This window comes from Haliotis asinina, chromosome 9 (assembly GCF_037392515.1).
Source record: "Haliotis asinina isolate JCU_RB_2024 chromosome 9, JCU_Hal_asi_v2, whole genome shotgun sequence".
Taxonomy (NCBI): domain Eukaryota; kingdom Metazoa; phylum Mollusca; class Gastropoda; order Lepetellida; family Haliotidae; genus Haliotis; species Haliotis asinina.
The window spans coordinates 1,757,820-1,777,337 of NC_090288.1; the positions used below are offsets into that span (position 1 = coordinate 1,757,820).

A 19,518-nucleotide genomic window follows, 5' to 3' on the forward strand; every position below is an offset into this window, starting at 1 on the left:
ACAGGGTCTGACTAACAGGTTCGGTATGCATTAACTTGTCCCGTACAGCTAACACCAGAACTGAAAACACCAGGATACAGGCCTGTTCTAACTTTACAGGCAAAAGATCAATACCTGTGTAGGGAGACATGCTTTGAAGATTGATTTTAGATTTACCTTTAATAGTGGGTACTCATAACATTCTACATAACTCCTACATGCTCAATAGTAAGGATAGATTAGATTTCTAACTTTATTGTATGTTTTCGATTTATGTTCTTGATTTTTTCACATCTGCATCAATGTTCGAGTTGTTGATATTTTTAACTTGTTTTGAATGTTTAGTCTTTGAAGCCAATCATTGACAGCTGTTTGATGTTCGAGGCAGTGTGGCACAGAAAAATCAATGATTTCTTACGATAACAAGCTAGTGATCTGAAAAAATTACTTAGGCTTGTTCTCAACTAGTGTGATTTTGCTGAATTCTCATTAATAACTTAATAGAGTTCTGAAAAAAAGGAGTTCCAAAGTATCGAAGAAATGCAGACCTGTAAAACACCTGGGAGTGAAATCAAATCCGGACCATGTGTTGTGGGATTGGTGTGGGCATCAGGCTGGAGGAATGTGTCAATAAAATAAATATAATAAATAAATATAAAACAGCACATAATCCAGCAATATCTGAGCAGGGGACACCAGAACTTCACGTACTGTACCCACGTGGGGAATCAAGCCGTGACTCAGGTGGACGCTTTAACCATTAGGCTAAACTACCACACCAGAAGTAAATATGAACAATGTTCAGGGATTGGTGAGTTACTTTAGCTTCAAGGAAAATGTTCCATTGAAACATATAATATATATGTTGGCCTTCACCTTAAGCTTGGAACCTAACATTACCCTGTTACTTTCTAGCCTGGACCAACTTTGTGCATAAGTACAAATTTTTAATTCATTTAAAAAAGACAATGGTAGGTAATCTTTATCTCCACTAAGAAAGTGTTTCTAATCCTGTCAACCGATTCACAGAAAATATCCAATTGTCCTGGCCTGAGCCTCACCAGTAGGTGCTCAATAAAAAGACTCTGAAATAAACTGTCACTTCCAGACCCTTGTTCCGAAAATAGAAATTCTACTGTTATAAACTTGTCTGCATGCATAATGAAATCAGCAGGGTTAAAAAACAAGAGGGATCTTTCAATGTCCAGCTTTGGTGATACAGTAAATCATCAAGGGACAGATGGATCATTAATGTCCCAAGCAACCTGAGCGAATCCAACTCTGGGGTTGCACTTCACACTCACAGTAACAAAACATAACTGCTCACAATATCAGTCACTTGACGATCTGGTCAAGACTTAATCACTTACAGGTGCCATTATATACATGGAATTTTGCTGAGGCTAACAAAGACCAGCAACAAGCATGCATAACATTCATTCATAATTCCAACCACTGCATGAGGAACACACTGGTATCCATTACCCTCATTACTACCCTGTTTCTCCCCTCCCCCTACCCACCCCTGCTACCCCTCCGAATCCTCTCCTCCGCCCTCCCCTGCAACTATTCCCCTTCAGTTCTGATCTGTCAACAGACATCAAGCTCACCCAACTCAAAACTTCCAACACCGCCACGAAATTTAAATTCTTTGCACATCTTTGAACCAAATTGGTGATGAAGAAATGCTACAATTGAGTTGTCACAACAGAAAATCAATGGCCAGCTTCTGATGCACTAGCAGAGCAGAGCGGAAATATATCTGAGAAAATCAGAATCCACAAGCCATGCAAGTCATCCTGAACACTGATCAATTGGGTTTGATGAAGCTTGGAAGCAAAGATGGTCTCCTTTTATCATTTGATTGCTTTACAAAATGTCAGGCATGTTGTGCCTCTTGCTACAGAAGCAGCAGCCATCACCACAACTGATCGCACATCTAGGGGCGGAAGGGCGTGAATGTGGTTCAATATTGGCAACTTGGTGTTACCAGAAGAATAAAGAAGTTTGAAACTTTTGAACTGGAATTTTCAACAGATCAATGGATTGTGTCATTTTAAAGCAGATTCTATTTCACATGTTTTAATGAAATGCTACTGAAACCTGTAATTATTACTTCAGGTGTGAAACACCTATTGTCAAAGCAGCTGGTTAATTGCATCAAAGGTTGAATATTTCAGTGTGTCAGGATGACAAATTTGCCAACTATTTTGGACTTATTGGACCAGCCTTCCTAGCAGTAACAGACAATCAAGTGACTTATATTTTAGGCCTTTTCACAATATTCCTGCAACAACACAGCAAGTAGACACTAGAAATGGTCATGATAATTTGTGCCAATATGGGGATTCAGACCAAGACCTTGAAGTAATAAACAGGGCTCCAAACAGGTTTTCAACATCACGAGTACATAATCCATGTTTTTTTCCATGTAGGAATACTCGAAAAACGTAAGAGTACATATAGAGTACTGAATGGGATTACATGGAGTGTGACCACGACATGACAACCGAGTGATACCTGTCGTACGTCTGTTATTTGTACTGTGAATTGATTACATGACCATTCAGAAGTAGTCAAGTCTTTTTAAGAACTTTAACAAATTAAGTCATTTGCTGCATTAGGATTCCCGAAACACAACTAGGGAAAGCACAATGTGTTGCTATCAGGTAAATTCAAATGTGAGGCACTGCATGAAATCAGATATGTTTCATATAAATACGTCTGTAAATGATTCTAAGACCTTACACCGTGGCTATGGTGTGTATCTGCGACATTTTCTAAATTATTTCCTACTGTATCTTGTATATTTTATCTGTACATATGCTGATATCGCCCTTATCTGGAGCCCTGAACAAGGAAGTGCGTTCACCAATGTTATCATGTTATCGATAAAGGGTGTGGATTGGGGTCACTGTCATGCAGAAGGGCTCAGGTTGGATTCCCCACATAAGTACAATGTGTAAAGAACATTTTGGCATTTTTGACCAATGTTGCTAACAATGAAATGAAACAATACTGACTACTAAAATATCTGACCACTGCTGTTAAATCTTCATAAACCTATGCTGCAGTGGGAAGGATGAGGATCAATGTTTAATGTTTATCAAGACAACAGACTGTTTTGCAATCCATGTCCGTTGGTGGACAACTCAGAACCTGGAGGACACAAAAATCTCTTTACTGTTTAATACCGATATGTAGTTGTCAGGAATGTCTGTCAGTGAAATCACCACCTTGTGCAGCAGCTTGCTAACAACTGTGATCCATTCATAACTTGCAAGACAACTCTCTCATGTCAATGTTGTATTTATGTACAATACAAAGTCATACAGGAAACAGATCGATGTATCTGTAAAATCTGAGTCTGATTTTGTTTACAGCAAATCTTGTCAGCTTATCTGTTATCATAAAACTGTTACCAGCTTTCTTAACAAATCATGTAGGTACCGCAAATTCTTCATGACCAGGACCCAGTGGTGCTGAGGTAGTTTGGTAGTTAAAGTGTACTATAGGCTTGTTCAAGACCTGATTCCCCACATGGGTACAATATGTGAAACCCATTTCTGGTGTCCCTTGGGTACAATATGTGAACCCATTTCTGGTGTCCCTTGGGTACAATATGTGAAACCCATTTCTGGTGTCCCTTGCCTTGATATTTTCAGACTGTTAATAAAAGTGGTTTAAAGCCCAACTCACTCACATGAAAGCTAGTGTGGAAAGTATGGCTTAAGGTCACTATTCCTGTTATCACCTAACTGAGGAACACAAAGCACTGGCCTGGGAGATGTGGTGACTGGAAACCTTTATGAGTAAATGAAATGGGTGGTCTGATACTTGTTAACTTGGAAGAACCTATCCAACATCTCAGGAAGTGAGATAAACTCATGCCATTCATCTTCAACAACCCTATCCCTATAGAAACTGAGGATATGAAAAATACATCAATCTACAACCTTGCTGTAATTATGAGTTTCCAGGTGGTCAGACTCACTGACTTGGTTGACATGTTTCCAACTGTGTACATCGATGCTCATACTGTTGTTCACTGGACTGTCTGGTCCAGATTTGATTATTTACAGACCGGCATCATATAGCTGGGATATTGCTGAGAGCAGCATAAAACTAACCTCAATCACTGACTATTGACATGTGTGTGCAAATACCCATCCAGTCCTGAGCCAGGACAACAAGGACTGATACTCATCAATATCTCTTTCTGCATGATATGCTTTATCTGGTGTTATCTATCTTTAGGAGATATTCAATTCTGTGTAAGGAACAAAGTCTTTCAATCTGATGAAAAAAGTTTGCATGAAAGATTAAATAGTAAGGCATCATACCTATGAACTGCTGTAAGCTGTATCTAACTGCCAACAGTGTAGCCTGTGACTATGTCCTACACAGGCGACTTCACACATGTCTGGGTGTGTGATTGGCACCTGTGGAGCAATCAAGGCATAATGTCTGTTCTGCACATGTGAGTTCAAGGGGATGCTAACAAGATGAGGCAGACAGACGTACACTGTACAATCGTGAATACTCAGTACCATTTACAAGTGGCAATCTTTCCCAGTAAATTGTCATATTGATATCTGAATCTGAAAAACATAACTGTTTTGTGAGTATTAGTGTGTGTGTGCACGCATTCGTGTGTGCATGCATGCAGCTGAGTGCCATGTAAAAGTCACTCACTATGTCTGTGTAGAGGGGAGATATTACACACAGTCAACAGACCTGAACTGCGCAAGCACGTCGACAACAGGACAATACCTGCTGTTGTTGTCTATGATGGTCTGTCAACAAGGGAGGACCTCTGATCCATATATCACATCATAAACACCAGTGGGCACATGGACACCCACATATCCCACAACTGTCTGTGCTGGGCCTTTTGCTGCTGACTCATACTAACAGATGACCATGGTTATTTTGTTTGCTGATGAATGTCCCACTTCACACAAATACTGCTATAAAACAAATACGAGAAAATTTGTGTTGCTTGTAGTGAAAGCTGGTTGACAACTTTACCCCTACTCACCGATAAGAAAAAACTAGTCTCATAACATGCCCAGTATGTCTTCACTACAACATGAAGGAGAAAATTGTACAGTTTATTCTGGACACAAATATATTGGGTATGGTTTTCGCACAAATTAACTCTGTAAAATATCTTCTGAAGGAAAAAGATCTTGCACTATCCCAGGGAGAGTGTAATGTCCCTTGAGGGTTGAACACATCAAGTTCAAGAAGTGCTTCCAGAATCTGCAGGAACAGGTTTTATTTTTAAACTCCAATGAAGATTACATATGGAAAATTCATTCAGAAACTGCTTTGCTTGTTAAACCCTGCACTCAGCAGTTTTCTAGTCATAAGATGTCAGCTTGTAATCAGTGAATTCTTGACCATAAAATCTAGTGATTGACATTAATCAGGTTCGAGCTAAGCCCTGGACATGGACCAACGAAGATATCAAAGCTGACCACCCTATCCACTAGTTACCCACTGCAGCAAACAAAGGTTACAGAACACAAAGTTTAACCAGGATCTTCATGACATGAAAATGTTTTTGAGTTCACTGTTTCTCACTGTTTGGCATGTGGAGCACTTTAGTTATGTCCAGCTTTGAAAGAATTTATGATGTCAGGTTGCCATCAGGACAAACACACTTCAGAAGCTGTAGCCCTCAGGTCCTCATTCTAAAAATCTCAGTCGACTGATAAATCCAAATGAAGTTTACTGCAGGCCACATGGACCCATACAAATTTGATACTTTGAGGTGACAAGAATTCCACCTGCCATGGACCTACAAGCAAGCATATAGTTCAATGACAAGTCACTCCCCACAAAGTACCCAATCTCTGCTGAGTCACAATACATGGAGGTGATACTCCTGGTGTGAAAATGATCAGTTCACTACAAATGAATTCTATCATACACAACAATTGTAGATTTATAGCTATATTCTAGTTGCTAACATGCAACTTTAACTCCTTGCCTTACCAATGTTATCATTGTGCACTGAATCCATGTACTCACACATCAGACTTGTGATTCAGACGACACAAAATTGTTACAAACACTGATGATGTCGTCAAATTGTACAAGTCTTTCAACAGCACATGATACAAAACACACATCATTACATAAAATGAAAACACACCATTATTGGTTTTCAGCATCTAAAATTGATTGAATTGATGAAGCTTTTACTGTTCGTTACTATCCTGACCAAACTCTTCAACAGGAAAGTCTGAATTAGGACAAACCGGATTTTCACAAGAATCTAGATGACATTTAGATACATGATCGCCAGAAATTGTTTTCATTTTTGAAACGCTGATCTATAGGAATTGTCACCACCCATCCATCACACACAATGCAAACTGGTTGATCAATGAACCAAAACCAGTGTCAAGAGATGGAGAGCAACTTGCAGGCAGTGTATATGGGTCCAGATGAATGTCAGTGGGTATAGATCATGTAGATCAGTGTACATGGGTCCAGATGAATGTCAGTGGGTATAGATCATGTAGATCAGTGTACATGGGTCCAGATGAATGTCAGTGGGTATAGATCATGTAGATCAGTGTACATGGGTCCAGATGAATGTCAGTGGGTTACAGATCATGTAGATCAGTGTACATGGGTCCAGATGAATGTCAGTGGGTATAGATCATGTAGATCAGTGTACATGGGTCCAGATGAATGTCAGTGGGTATAGATCATGTAGATCAGTGTACATGGGTCCAGATGAATGTCAGTGGGTATAGATCATGTAGGTCAGTGTACATGGGTCCAGATGAATGTCAGTGGGTACAGTTCATGTAGATCAGTGTACATGGGTCCAGATGAATGTCAGTGGGTATAGATCATGTAGATCAGTGTACATGGGTCCAGATGAATGTGCATGGGTTCAGATCAACATAGATAAATTCAGATGTGTGTCCATGAGTTCAGATAAGTGTACATGGTTTCAGCTGAATGTGCTTAGGTTCAGATCAATGTACACAAGTTCAGATCTGTGTCCATGGGTTCAGATCAATGTACACAAGTTCAGATCTGTGTCCATGGGTTCAGGTAGGTGTAAATGGATTCTAATCAGTGTACATAATTTCAGATCTATGTGCATGGTTCAGATCACTACTTACATGGAGTCTCTCCAGTAGAATGGGGTCGGTGGACGACTGCCGCTGTGCTTCCCAGTACTGCTTCTGGGCAGAGTAGCGGCTCATGGGACATATCCGGAACAGGCAGTCTGAAACAGGCAACAGGGTGTCAAAAATAATACAGACACTATCAAATACATTTTTGTGTAAACACTTGTATACACCAATGTGTACAACAACATATTTATCATACAATCATGCTCATACAAATTAGAAGAAACTATTGCCACAGTCTTTCTGGTAATTTGTGAATCTTGTCCTGCTTCTTCATAAACTGGCAGCTGTCACAGTTTTGAGGAGTGGTGTAGAGACAGTTAAGGAAATTTTTGGACACATATTTATATTTCCATTTCTTAAATACAGAAAAAAGACAAAAGGGATGGCCTTTAATGTTTCTAACTTGAGCTATCACATCAGCTCCTGTCATGTTCACCCAAGCCACGGAATAATGCATTTTTCTCAATAATACAATCAGCCCTTAAGGAAGCTACCATATAATTTATTCCCCCAAAACATTACACATTTATTTTTACAATATCAAATAAAAAAAATCCGGATGAATGGAATATGCAGAAAAATTAATTCTTGCGCCCTCTACCTCTTGAACATTATTTCAAGTGAACACCATAGTGTTATGTCCCTTTGAATGCTCTTTATGAATATCCTTTCCAAAACTTGTGACTAAACCAGTTTGACAACACTATGTGCAACAGTTTTCAGCGTGTAGAGTAGTTGTTTACATTCCATATAATGGCAAGTGTTCTCTGTTTCGAATCTATTTGCCTCAAAGTTTCAATTATCGATTTCAGTCAAGTCGTAAGTGATAATTAAGTGAGTCCTTTACTGCATCAACAGGAAGCTAGAGCCACAATATCTACAATATTGACCAAAATTGTCAAAAATGTGCAACATTCTGCCTTTAAGGTCTGGTTGTTCAAACAACATTTTCAGTGGCTGTGTACATGTATCTGTATCCAAATCAGATTCAAATTTGTGGCCTTTTTGTAAACTGTGCATATAAGTTACAGTACCACTAGCAGGAAGCCATTAGGCTACAAGCTTGTGGCATTAATGAATACATGAGGATGCACCTGTTGCCAACTTCAGACAGGAGCGTTTGGAAGAATCATGTTACACTGTGTTATACATTTACATCAGGTAGAACACACCTACACTATCTGTCTGGAGTGTTTGGTTGTAGCATGCCTTCAGAGACTGAAATTCACCTTGTTACACTGTGTCACACATTTACATCAGGTAGAACACACCTACACTATCTGTCTGGAGTGTTTGGTTGTAGCATGCCTTCAGAGACTGAAATTCACCTTGTTACACTGTGTCACACATTTACATCAGGTAGAACACACCTACACTATCTGTCTGGAGTGTTTGACTGTAGCATGCCTTCACAGACTGAAATTCACCTTGTTACACTGTGTCACACATTTACTTCAGGTAGAACACACCTACACTATCTGTCTGGAGTGTTTGGTTGTAGCATGCCTTCAGAGACTGAAATTCACCTTGTTACACTGTGTCACACATTTACATCAGGTAGAACACACCTACACTATCTGTCTGGAGTGTTTGACTGTAGCATGCCTTCAGAGACTGAAATTCACCTTGTTACACTGTGTCACACATTTACTTCAGGTAGAACACACCTACACTATCTGTCTGGAGTGTTTGGTTGTAGCATGCCTTCACAGACTGAAATTCACCTTGTTACACTGTGTCACACATTTACATCAGGTAGAACACACCTACACTATCTGTCTGGAGTGTTTGACTGTAGCATGCCTTCAGAGACTGAAATTCACCTTGTTACACTGTGTCACACATTTACTTCAGGTAGAACACACCTACACTATCTGTCTGGAGTGTTTGACTGTAGCATGCCTTCACAGACTGAAATTCACCTTGTTACACTGTGTTATAAATTTACATCAGGTAGAACACACCTACACTATCTGTCTGGAGTGTTTGGTTGTAGCATGCCTTCAGAGACTGAAATTCACCTTGTTACACTGTGTCACACATTTACATCAGGTAGAACACACCTACACTATCTGTCTGGAGTGTTTGGTTGTAGCATGCCTTCAGAGACTGAAATTCACCTTGTTACACTGTGTCACACATTTACATCAGGTAGAACACACCTACACTATCTGTCTGGAGTGTGACTGTAGCATGCCTTCACAGACTGAAATTCACCTTGTTACACTGTGTCACACATTTACTTCAGGTAGAACACACCTACACTATCTGTCTGGAGTGTTTGGTTGTAGCATGCCTTCAGAGACTGAAATTCACCTTGTTACACTGTGTCACACATTTACATCAGGTAGAACACACCTACACTATCTGTCTGGAGTGTTTGACTGTAGCATGCCTTCAGAGACTGAAATTCACCTTGTTACACTGTGTCACACATTTACTTCAGGTAGAACACACCTACACTATCTGTCTGGAGTGTTTGACTGTAGCATGCCTTCAGAGACTGAAATTCACCTTGTTACACTGTGTCACACATTTACATCAGGTAGAACACACCTACACTATCTGTCTGGAGTGTTTGACTGTAGCATGCCTTCACAGACTGAAATTCACCTTGTTACACTGTGTCACACATTTACTTCAGGTAGAACACACCTACACTATCTGTCTGGAGTGTTTGGTTGTAGCATGCCTTCAGAGACTGAAATTCACCTTGTTACACTGTGTCACACATTTACATCAGGTAGAACACACCTACACTATCTGTCTGGAGTGTTTGACTGTAGCATGCCTTCAGAGACTGAAATTCACCTTGTTACACTGTGTCACACATTTACATCAGGTAGAACACACCTACACTATCTGTCTGGAGTGTTTGACTGTAGCATGCCTTCACAGACTGAAATTCACCTTGTTACACTGTGTCACACATTTACATCAGGTAGAACACACCTACACTATCTGTCTGGAGTGTTTGACTGTAGCATGCCTTCACAGACTGAAATTCACCTTGTTACACTGTGTCACACATTTACATCAGGTAGAACACACCTACACTATCTGTCTGGAGTGTTTGACTGTAGCATGCCTTCAGAGACTGAAATTCACCTTGTTACACTGTGTCACACATTTACATCAGGTAGAACATACCTACAAATAGTCATGTTGTGCATGTTTATCTCTGTATAAAGCTATATGAATCTGGCACTGGGGACTTCACCAGCCAATGTGAGGTCACGCTCATTAAACATTCATGTGCTTAATCAGGATGATGGTAATGAGGTCCTCTACAAATACTGCCAGCTCCTCACATTGGGGCGACCCACAGCAGTGTTTGAAGTACTGTCTGTCCTCACTCAATCACAGGAAGACTCAACACCAAATGCACAGTCATGGGCTTGAATAAACTTGCTTATTCTTCTGATTTCCGCTGATTAAGGACTCAGCTGTTTATCAGGCATTTGTTTCAACCAACACAGTTCATTTAATCCATCTGTGCCTGGAGATATAGAGCCGTGTACAGAGATACTTAACCATTTATGACTTTGCTGAGTAGATAAGTTGAAGCGATAAGAAACTTAGGAGGCTTTAAACAGTCTCTGACATACTGTGCGAAGTCTGTTTGCCTGAACTTGTCACCCAGGTACATTCTACAGGTAATATATGGACTTGTACCATATTTGCCAGACTAAGCCCCGTTCCATTTACGACTTTGCACCAATCTAGAAATTGTAAATTGCTCACTGAAAAAGTTGAAATTACATTGAAATTTGAGTAAGTTTGTTCATAACAATTATGACAGCAAATTACTGAAAAAAAAATGGTTATGTATCATTTTAATAAGTGGCTGGTTTGGGGAACTTGTCTCACGAATCTCGTCCCAACCTACCCATCAAAAGGAAATTCTCTTCTATACAGGGAGGTCACCTCATTCTTTTATATTACTGTAGTTCATACTATCGTGACCATTTGACTCTTTAATATTCCTACCATAGCATGAGAGATTGGCAAGCAATTTTAAGAACTTTGAAGTAGTATAATCTCTCCCCATTGATTCAGACAGGTGTGAGTGAGTTTTGTTTTATGCCACACTCAGCAATATTCCAGCTATATGGCAGCTGTCAGTAAATAATGAAGTCTGGACCAGACAATCTACTGATCAACAGCATTAGCATCAATCTGCGCAACAGAGAACCAAAGGCATCTGTCAACCAAGTCAGCATACATGCCCACCTGATCCCATTAGTCACCTATTATGACAAGCATACTCGCCTTTTGTGGCGAGCATGGGTTGCTGAAGACCTATTGTACCCGGATCGTCACGGGTCCCTTCAAGTAGGAATGCACATGCATGAGTGTTAATTCTGAGGTACATCTGAGACACCAAACCTCCTCTATGGGCTGAGACAGGAAGATAACTGTGTGAGGGGAACCATAAGACTCATGGAAGATGAAAACAGAGAAAGACAACACGGACCTCACAACCAAATGACCACTAATGGCACCTCTGAGGTTACAGGCCCTGCAGCGTGTTGCTATGGTAATAGCATCAGTGTGTCATGAGATATCATTGAAAACATTGGGATTTAAGACAATCCCCAGAGCCTGTGGACAATCTATTAGCATTACTGGAAAAGTTGGAGGAAGGAAAATTGATATGGTTGCGAGACTCTGCCATAATACATGCCAATTATGCCAAAAGGCCTTTTTTAATGCTTAATGAAATAACCAATCCTCAGGATAAGACAATCCAGTAATTGATATTCTGGCAATATCTGATGACACCAAGGTATGATGATATGCAAACAATGAAGTCAAAGAAGCTGACTGCAGAATACACAATATCACCTCTAATGACCAACTGAGGTCACTGGGAGCAATGTACAGGAACCCTGTGATACACAGTAGCCTTCACCTATCAAGCTGTAGTCACTTGTGATTTCCAACTTTCTTTCTTTCTTTGTTTGTTTGTTTGTTTGTTTGTTTGTTTGTTTGTCACCCACCTTAGCAATGCCCCAGCATTATGATGGTGGTCTCACAAAAAATCAAATCAGAACCAGACAATCCAGTGATTGACACTACTTACACTGACTTACCCATTTGGGAGATGATGACATACATCACCTAAGTCAGTAAGCTGGACCACCCAATCTTATTAACCTAACAGCAAACATGGGTTGCTGAACACCAGTTATAACCTGGGCATTCTCAAGGGTTTACCAGGTGTAAACATGATACCTAGTGCAAACATGATAGATGTCAAACACTGTTGCTATCAGACCACCAAACAGGCCTCTCAAGATTTCTCTGGCAAAATCGGAAACTTCAGAAGAAAAGTATCAGCTAATTGCGTAGAAGTTATTTACATTCTAAACCTTGATCTCAAAGATAAGTGTGGTCTTATGGTCATTACATTGCATATCTAAAAATTAATTTACAGCTTGCTGCTGATCAAGAGGCTTTGGGTAATAATTGTAGATGATAAGTCTTCAGCCCATAACTGAACTACACTACATGCAATAAAAAAAGGTGAAAACTTGTGTTAGAATTGGTCTTCAGTAATCCATGCATGGCATATGAGGTGACTAACAGGATCAGGAGATGAGGCTTAAAGACTTTGTTGACACATGTCATTGTATCTCAATGGTGTATATTGGTTCTCATGTAGATGGGGATTATCTGGTCCAGACTCGATTATTTACAGACTGTGGCCATGTGGCTGGAATACTGCTGAGTGTTGCTTAACCAACCAACCACCAACCAACCAACCAACCAACCAACCAACCAACCAACCAACCCCAACCAACCAACCAACCAACCAACCAACCATAGAAACATTAAAATTAACATATTGCAACAAATCATTATGAACCTTTATTATATGACATGATCCACAAATACAGCGTGACAACCAATTTGCAACGGAAGACTTACGGTAGCCATTGCTTAAAAACTGAATGAAGCATTGACATGTAGTCCAACACTGCAACAAGGACACCATTGGTTCAACAATGACGAGGCAGCCCATAATCTGGCATTCAGTCAGTGAGTTTGGTTCTATGCCACTTTTGGCAATATACCGGAAATCGGCTGAACACATTGTACCCATGTGGGGAACTGAATCCAGGTGTTCGGAGTGACGAGTAAACACTGTTACCACTAGACTATCCCGATCATCACCTCTATACCAGACTGTCATATTATAAATGATTTTCAAAAGATTTCATCAGTTAAATGTACAATATCTAAATGGGTATTTGCAACGTTCTAACTGGGCCACAGGTAACTCTGCAAAACAGACTTATAGGATCTGATTGAGTTCTGTTTGGCCATCAAACAATCCTGTGACTGACAGTGAGAGAAACATCAAGTGGGTACCATGACAAGCTACAACCAAGTGACCAACACTACACACCAAATCCACATTACTACTTCACACAACAAGCACAGGATGTTGGAGACAAACCCTTAACCTGAATCTTCACAGGGAGGTTCGTCAAATGATTTATGAAGGATTCAAAACAAGCCGTGAAACCATTAAACTCTTTCTCAACATTCTTATCTGATTATGTTATGCTGACAGACACTGTTTGCTATCATATGAAATAGCTTATATTTATGAGAATGTAAATAACATAACAGCATGACATATAATATACTTCAAAGCAGAAGATAGGATTCTCCACTTGTTGACCTTAACACTGACATATTATCTTTGAATATACTGTTTCACAACTCAACCTGGAATATCAATGTGAAGAAATATAAGAAATGTCCTTTTCTGATGTTGAGCTGCATAGAAAGACTGCTGCTGCCATACATAGTACAGCAGGAAAGTTATTGCTAAACTACAATGGTGCAGGATGTCCTACAAAAGATGTCCGTTTTCAGCTCAAGCTGACGGCACTGGCCGGAGATACTTATGCTTGTCTGACCATGAACAAAACTATTCAAACTCAGGTGACCGTGGCTGGCTGTCAATCAGCACTACACCGAGAACATGAAAGACATGGTGAGATGTGGCTGCATCCCACACCATCAGAATAAACATGTACAAACGAAGTGGCTCCACATCAAGAACGCCGCAGTGACTTTAATGGGCTCCTCCACCAGTTGGACCTCCCCGTGAGGTAGAATCTCATTGAAAACAACATGCAGACATCTCGGTTTACCAAGCATGACTCTACAAAGCAGACATGAAAAACAACAAAGAAAGTTATTTCTACAAGATGTAGTCATTCAGTTAATAACAAGGCAAAATCAATGTTAACCAGTTCTGAATGTTGGGAAAAAGACTTAAGTGGTGCAGTTCTTAGACATATATCATTAGGAATAACACAATACAAATTTTCATGAATCGATATGTACCACATCATCCATGTCACAATTCAATATGTATCACAACACCTATTTTCATGACATTATTGCATAAACTTACATTTTTAACATTAATTTTCATATTTTATAATTGTCCATGAAAACATCAACATTTTTATTCTCAGAGATGAAAAAGTCCTAATGATGCAATAGCGAAATGTAAATAATATAAGCAAATTTTAACCAACACATTTAAAACTAAATATTGATACAGTATTGAATGCATCAATAATTGTGTCGTCTTAGATAAAGCATCGATGCAACGATGCATCATGGCATCCCTACATACCATATAGGGGAAGGCAGTTATACAGTTCTGACTGCCCCTGAATCCTAATCAAGGTGAATAGACGATTTCATTTCATTATAGGAACCTGACATACTGAAGGGAGGCCTGTACTACAAATGATGCTGACTTAGCTTGGGGTGGTGGAGTAGCCCAGTGGATAAAGTGTTTGCTTGACACGATGAAGGCCAAGGTTTTGTATTCTACCAGGGTACAATGTGTGAAGCTCATTTTATTATTATTTATTATTGGATATTTATATAGTGCACATATCCATGCATCTATTGATTGCACAAGGCGCTAGTATTTGTTTCCCTCAATCATTGGATCTCCATCTCAGCTTCATATCATACTATCAATCTCACCTCCCTGGGGAGTATACAACTCTTGCGCCACTAGGCACACAAAGTTTATTTCTGGTGTCCCCCATTGTGAATTTGCAAGAATATTGCTAAAAGCACAGTAAAACTCACACACTCACTCACCGATAACAAACTATCTGGTCAGTCAAGGCTGGAATGTCATTTGTAATGTCATCCAGTCAAGGAGATCTTCAGAATACCACAATACTAGTGAATCTGGCATCAGCATACTATATTCCTTTGATAATCAGTCGTGAGCTCAGAACAAGCCTCACTAAACTCTCATTACACAGCCATTCTGTTTACACTGCACAATATAAACAGTTAAGGTGCACATGCTCACTTTTGCTGTACTTAGCATCTGTGCATAAACAACAACAAAGCACATCCTACATGCAATCCAATTTGAATACTCTCTACGCTTGCTAAAGACATATTGACACTGGAGGAATCCCCATGTTTTTTAATGTAATGGCTCAATTACAATATGTTTCTTTCCAATGTAAAAATGATCCACAAGCATTGATACACAATTCCCCCTGATTACATTGTGTTACCCTCTGTCCATGCTAGCCAGAATGAAAACATAAGGTGACTGCAACTGTTCTGCTGAAGGCTAATTTCTGACAGACCTCCTAGAAGAATCTTTAATGGTTCCTGCCTCCATACTCCCAGGTGGCACCATCCCATGGTGGGTGGTAATTTATTTGGCTGATGTGTGATGATCCTAATGCATTAACTCAGTGAATACTAAGATCCTACTGAGCATCTGTCTGTCCAGCCTCCTCAGCAGGTGCTTGCTGTTATTCTCTCCTTCACACAGGGCAATGCAGTGTTGCTGAAACAGTCTCTCCTGTATGGATGAAGCAGGTGCTTGCAGAAACTTTATTTTTCATATATATGGAGCAATGATTCAATGATGCAAGTGAGCTTGTGCTTGTCAAAACACATTCTCTTCTGGCCAAAGCAATAGAATAGATATTCACTCATAAACCTGACTCTACTTCATGGATGAAGCAGTTACTCTTATTCCATGTATAATAGGTCAAGGGATGGATCAGGCATTCAGAGTAATACTCTCTTACAATGAAGCAGGTGTTTGCTGAATCAGTTCATACAGATGGATCAATGGAGTTGGTGCTTACTGAATCACTCATTCTCATATATATTGAATGATTTAGGTGCTGAATGTTTGGACTCTCTACTTGATGAATGGATTGGTGGCATAGGTGCTTACTGAAACACTCTCTCTCCGAAGCACATGAAGATACACCGTCTGATCCAGAAGGAGCAGTGGCACAAGGGATGCAGAAACACTAACTGATCAAGATGGTGAATTGGAAGAGATGCTTGCTGAAACACTGATCAAGATGTGCAATGGCACAGGGGCTTGCTGAGACACTCATCAAGAAAGAGCAAACACACAGGGGCTTGCTGAAACACTGATCAAGAAGGGGCAATGACACAGGGGCTTGCTGAAACACTCATCAAGAAAGAGCAAAGACACAGGGACTTGCTGAAACACTGATCAAGAAAGAGCAATGGCACAGGGGCTTGCTGAAACACTGATCAAGAAGGGGCAATGACACAGGGGCTTGCTGAAACAATGATCAAGAAAGAGCAATGGCACAGGGGCTTGCTGAAACACTGTCTGATCAAGGAGCAATGGCATGGGCTTGCTGAAACACTGACTGAAGGAGCAAAAAGGAGCAATGACACACACCTTGGGGCTATATAGTTAAGCTTTTGCAACAACAAAATTTTGTCATTAGGATAAGTATAAGAATTCCTTTCATCATGTTGACAGTAGCCGTGATATAGCTGGAATAATGATGAGTGCAGCACAAATAAACACACACAACCAACAGGAGCTGTACACCAACTGCAGCAGTTAAGTGGTGTGGATTTACAGGGAACTGGTGGTCAACGCATGGAAGATCTATCTGGCACACAGGATTGACATGTCTGTCATTATGAATTCATTAGAGTCTTCTGTCCCTCTTGAGGGTCCCATATGAATGCAGTAACTGTCACACTGACTGGACACACATCCAATGTGAGAAATTCTGATGACATTGATCTTGACAACGATGGGCACATGACCAGACTCACTATTCTCTTTCAGTAACAATCTTCAAGACAAAAGGATCTCATCATGAGGCATGGTTTCTCTGATTCATATTAATATTACCATTACAGAAACAAAAGCATTGAGACTTGCTGGTAAGTGAAATGTGCCAACTCTGTCTGACTGGTCCGTACATAGTGGTTCTCTTGGATATCGGAAAAAACATTTTTATAGTTGATAGTTATAGGATAACAGTACGTATTATGAGTTATCAATAAGCTGTCACACTGACTGATTGGGGTCTGTGTGTCTGGATAAATTCCAAAGACTAATTGCAGGGACTAATGACACATATATCACCATCACCTAATTTCTATTATTTATAAGATGCTCATCTCTTGTATTGTTCAATCACTGTCAGCTATCCTGCCAACATGTCACTCATTAATTACTGTTATTATATACGACACAGAAGACATATTTTCCTCTGGACTGTGTCAGGCTTGATTGCTTCTTCGTCTGTACAATGTGTCCAGTTTATATTGCTAGTCAGTCTGTATTTTGACTACTTGTGTAAGGGACCAGTACGAATCTGATGAGCTGCCCATAGGAAACAGCACAAGGTTGACCTAGGTATTCCCCACACAGGTAATTGTCAACACACAAGTCTACATGCCACAAACTCAGTTACCTGACATTGACTGTAGGTCAATGTAATACCTGGACTCCAAAATCTTGAATCACAAGAATCATTGTGGTTCTTTGGTAACTCTAGACAATGTTACAGTATCACTTATTTGTTTACCATCAGATTTTAGATTATGAGTATCAGTTTTTTACTGTGTACTGTGATGATGGACTGAAGTTTTAGTGATCTTCCCCACTCACGCTCGCCTGTTCATGAGTAACATAAATATAATTACAGAGTCAATAAAAATGACAGGCATGGCAAAAAAAAAAACAACCAGGAAACATAAGGTACTTGACTCATGGCCTGACTGATATATTAGTTATACAACAGCAGGGACTGACATTCGATACAATGTATCCTCTCTGTCTGTGTGATATGAGAGCCTACTAAAACATCTGTGTAATTGAGGAAACTCTATGCATTGTTGGTGTGTGGCCAGCTGGCCATCGTATCTGAAGCTATCATATTACACACTGCACCACTGTTTACTAGAAAGTGGTGTCTCTCAGGTCATGAGCCTGTGATGGCATTATCTTTACAATGGTGTCCTTCAGTGTACACTCATATTTAGGATCTTTTTAATTGGTGTAGCAAAACACTGGTGTATCAATTAAACATCACCTTTACATCATTCTACAGTGCACGGATTGATTACACTTCACTAAAATCTGCATTGACAGAGTTTCACCTTTATAGGTACAAATGATGGACATTACCGTAAAGGGCATTCACTTGACATCACTGTAAGGAGCATTAACTGGACATCACCATTAGGGCACTTACTAGGCATCACCATAAAGTGCATCCACTGGACATCACCATAAGGGACATTCACTTGACATCTCTTTAAGGTGCATTCACTGGACATCACTTTAAGATGCATTTGCTGAACATCACTTTAAGGTGCATTTATCAAACATTCAGAGAAGATGCTTCCTTCACTAAACTCTGTTTCTCAGATAATATTTCAATGTTTGATATTTCAAAATCATATTCAAACATCAAAAACACAGCATTTACCCAAATAAGGAACAAGTATTCTGTTTGAAGGTAATCATTGTCAAGCACAGTTCCTGATACAAAAATATTCATGATCCAATCATGATGTCACTAAGCATGTACATTGCATTACAGGCAACAGAAGTTTGGGCTGGTTAAAAAGGACAAGATTTTCATTAATCTCTCAAACATAAAACTTGAAACCGAGCAGTTTTATTCCCCACACACTGATATAGCTATGAACCTGAACACTGAATTCAACAAGTTCAGGAAACCTGGTGATTTTACACAGTCTTCCTGTGACAAATTTTTATTGCACATTCCCTGAAGTTCAAAGCAATAATTCTACAGAACATTTGTTCATGCTTCATAAACCATGTGAGATTGAAGGATTAACTCCTGGCCGCTGAAGCAGCACAGTCCAGCCATCCAGGAACTGTGCATGTCAGTCAGGATGGTGAGATATCAGCACCACCCACACAGCTCATCATCACACTTATCTGCCCAGACACCTTCCTGTCTGCTGACCAGGGTCTGAACTTACTCACACTCATTCATTCATTCAAAGACAACAATGTGAACAAGAAGTC

General features: G+C 39.9%; 1 protein-coding gene across 4 annotated transcripts in view; it reads right to left on the minus strand.

Moving 5' to 3' along the window:
- The window catches only part of LOC137296532 (inositol 1,4,5-trisphosphate-gated calcium channel ITPR1-like), a 158,682-nt gene that overhangs the window by 115,748 nt on the left and 23,416 nt on the right, over positions 1-19,518 (minus strand). For all 4 annotated transcript variants that reach the window (XM_067828336.1, XM_067828335.1, XM_067828332.1 and 1 more), the window contains exon 3: positions 7,131-7,237. In XM_067828336.1, the coding sequence (XP_067684437.1) occupies positions 7,131-7,237 (107 nt within the window). The remainder of the gene's footprint in view (positions 1-7,130; positions 7,238-19,518) is intronic.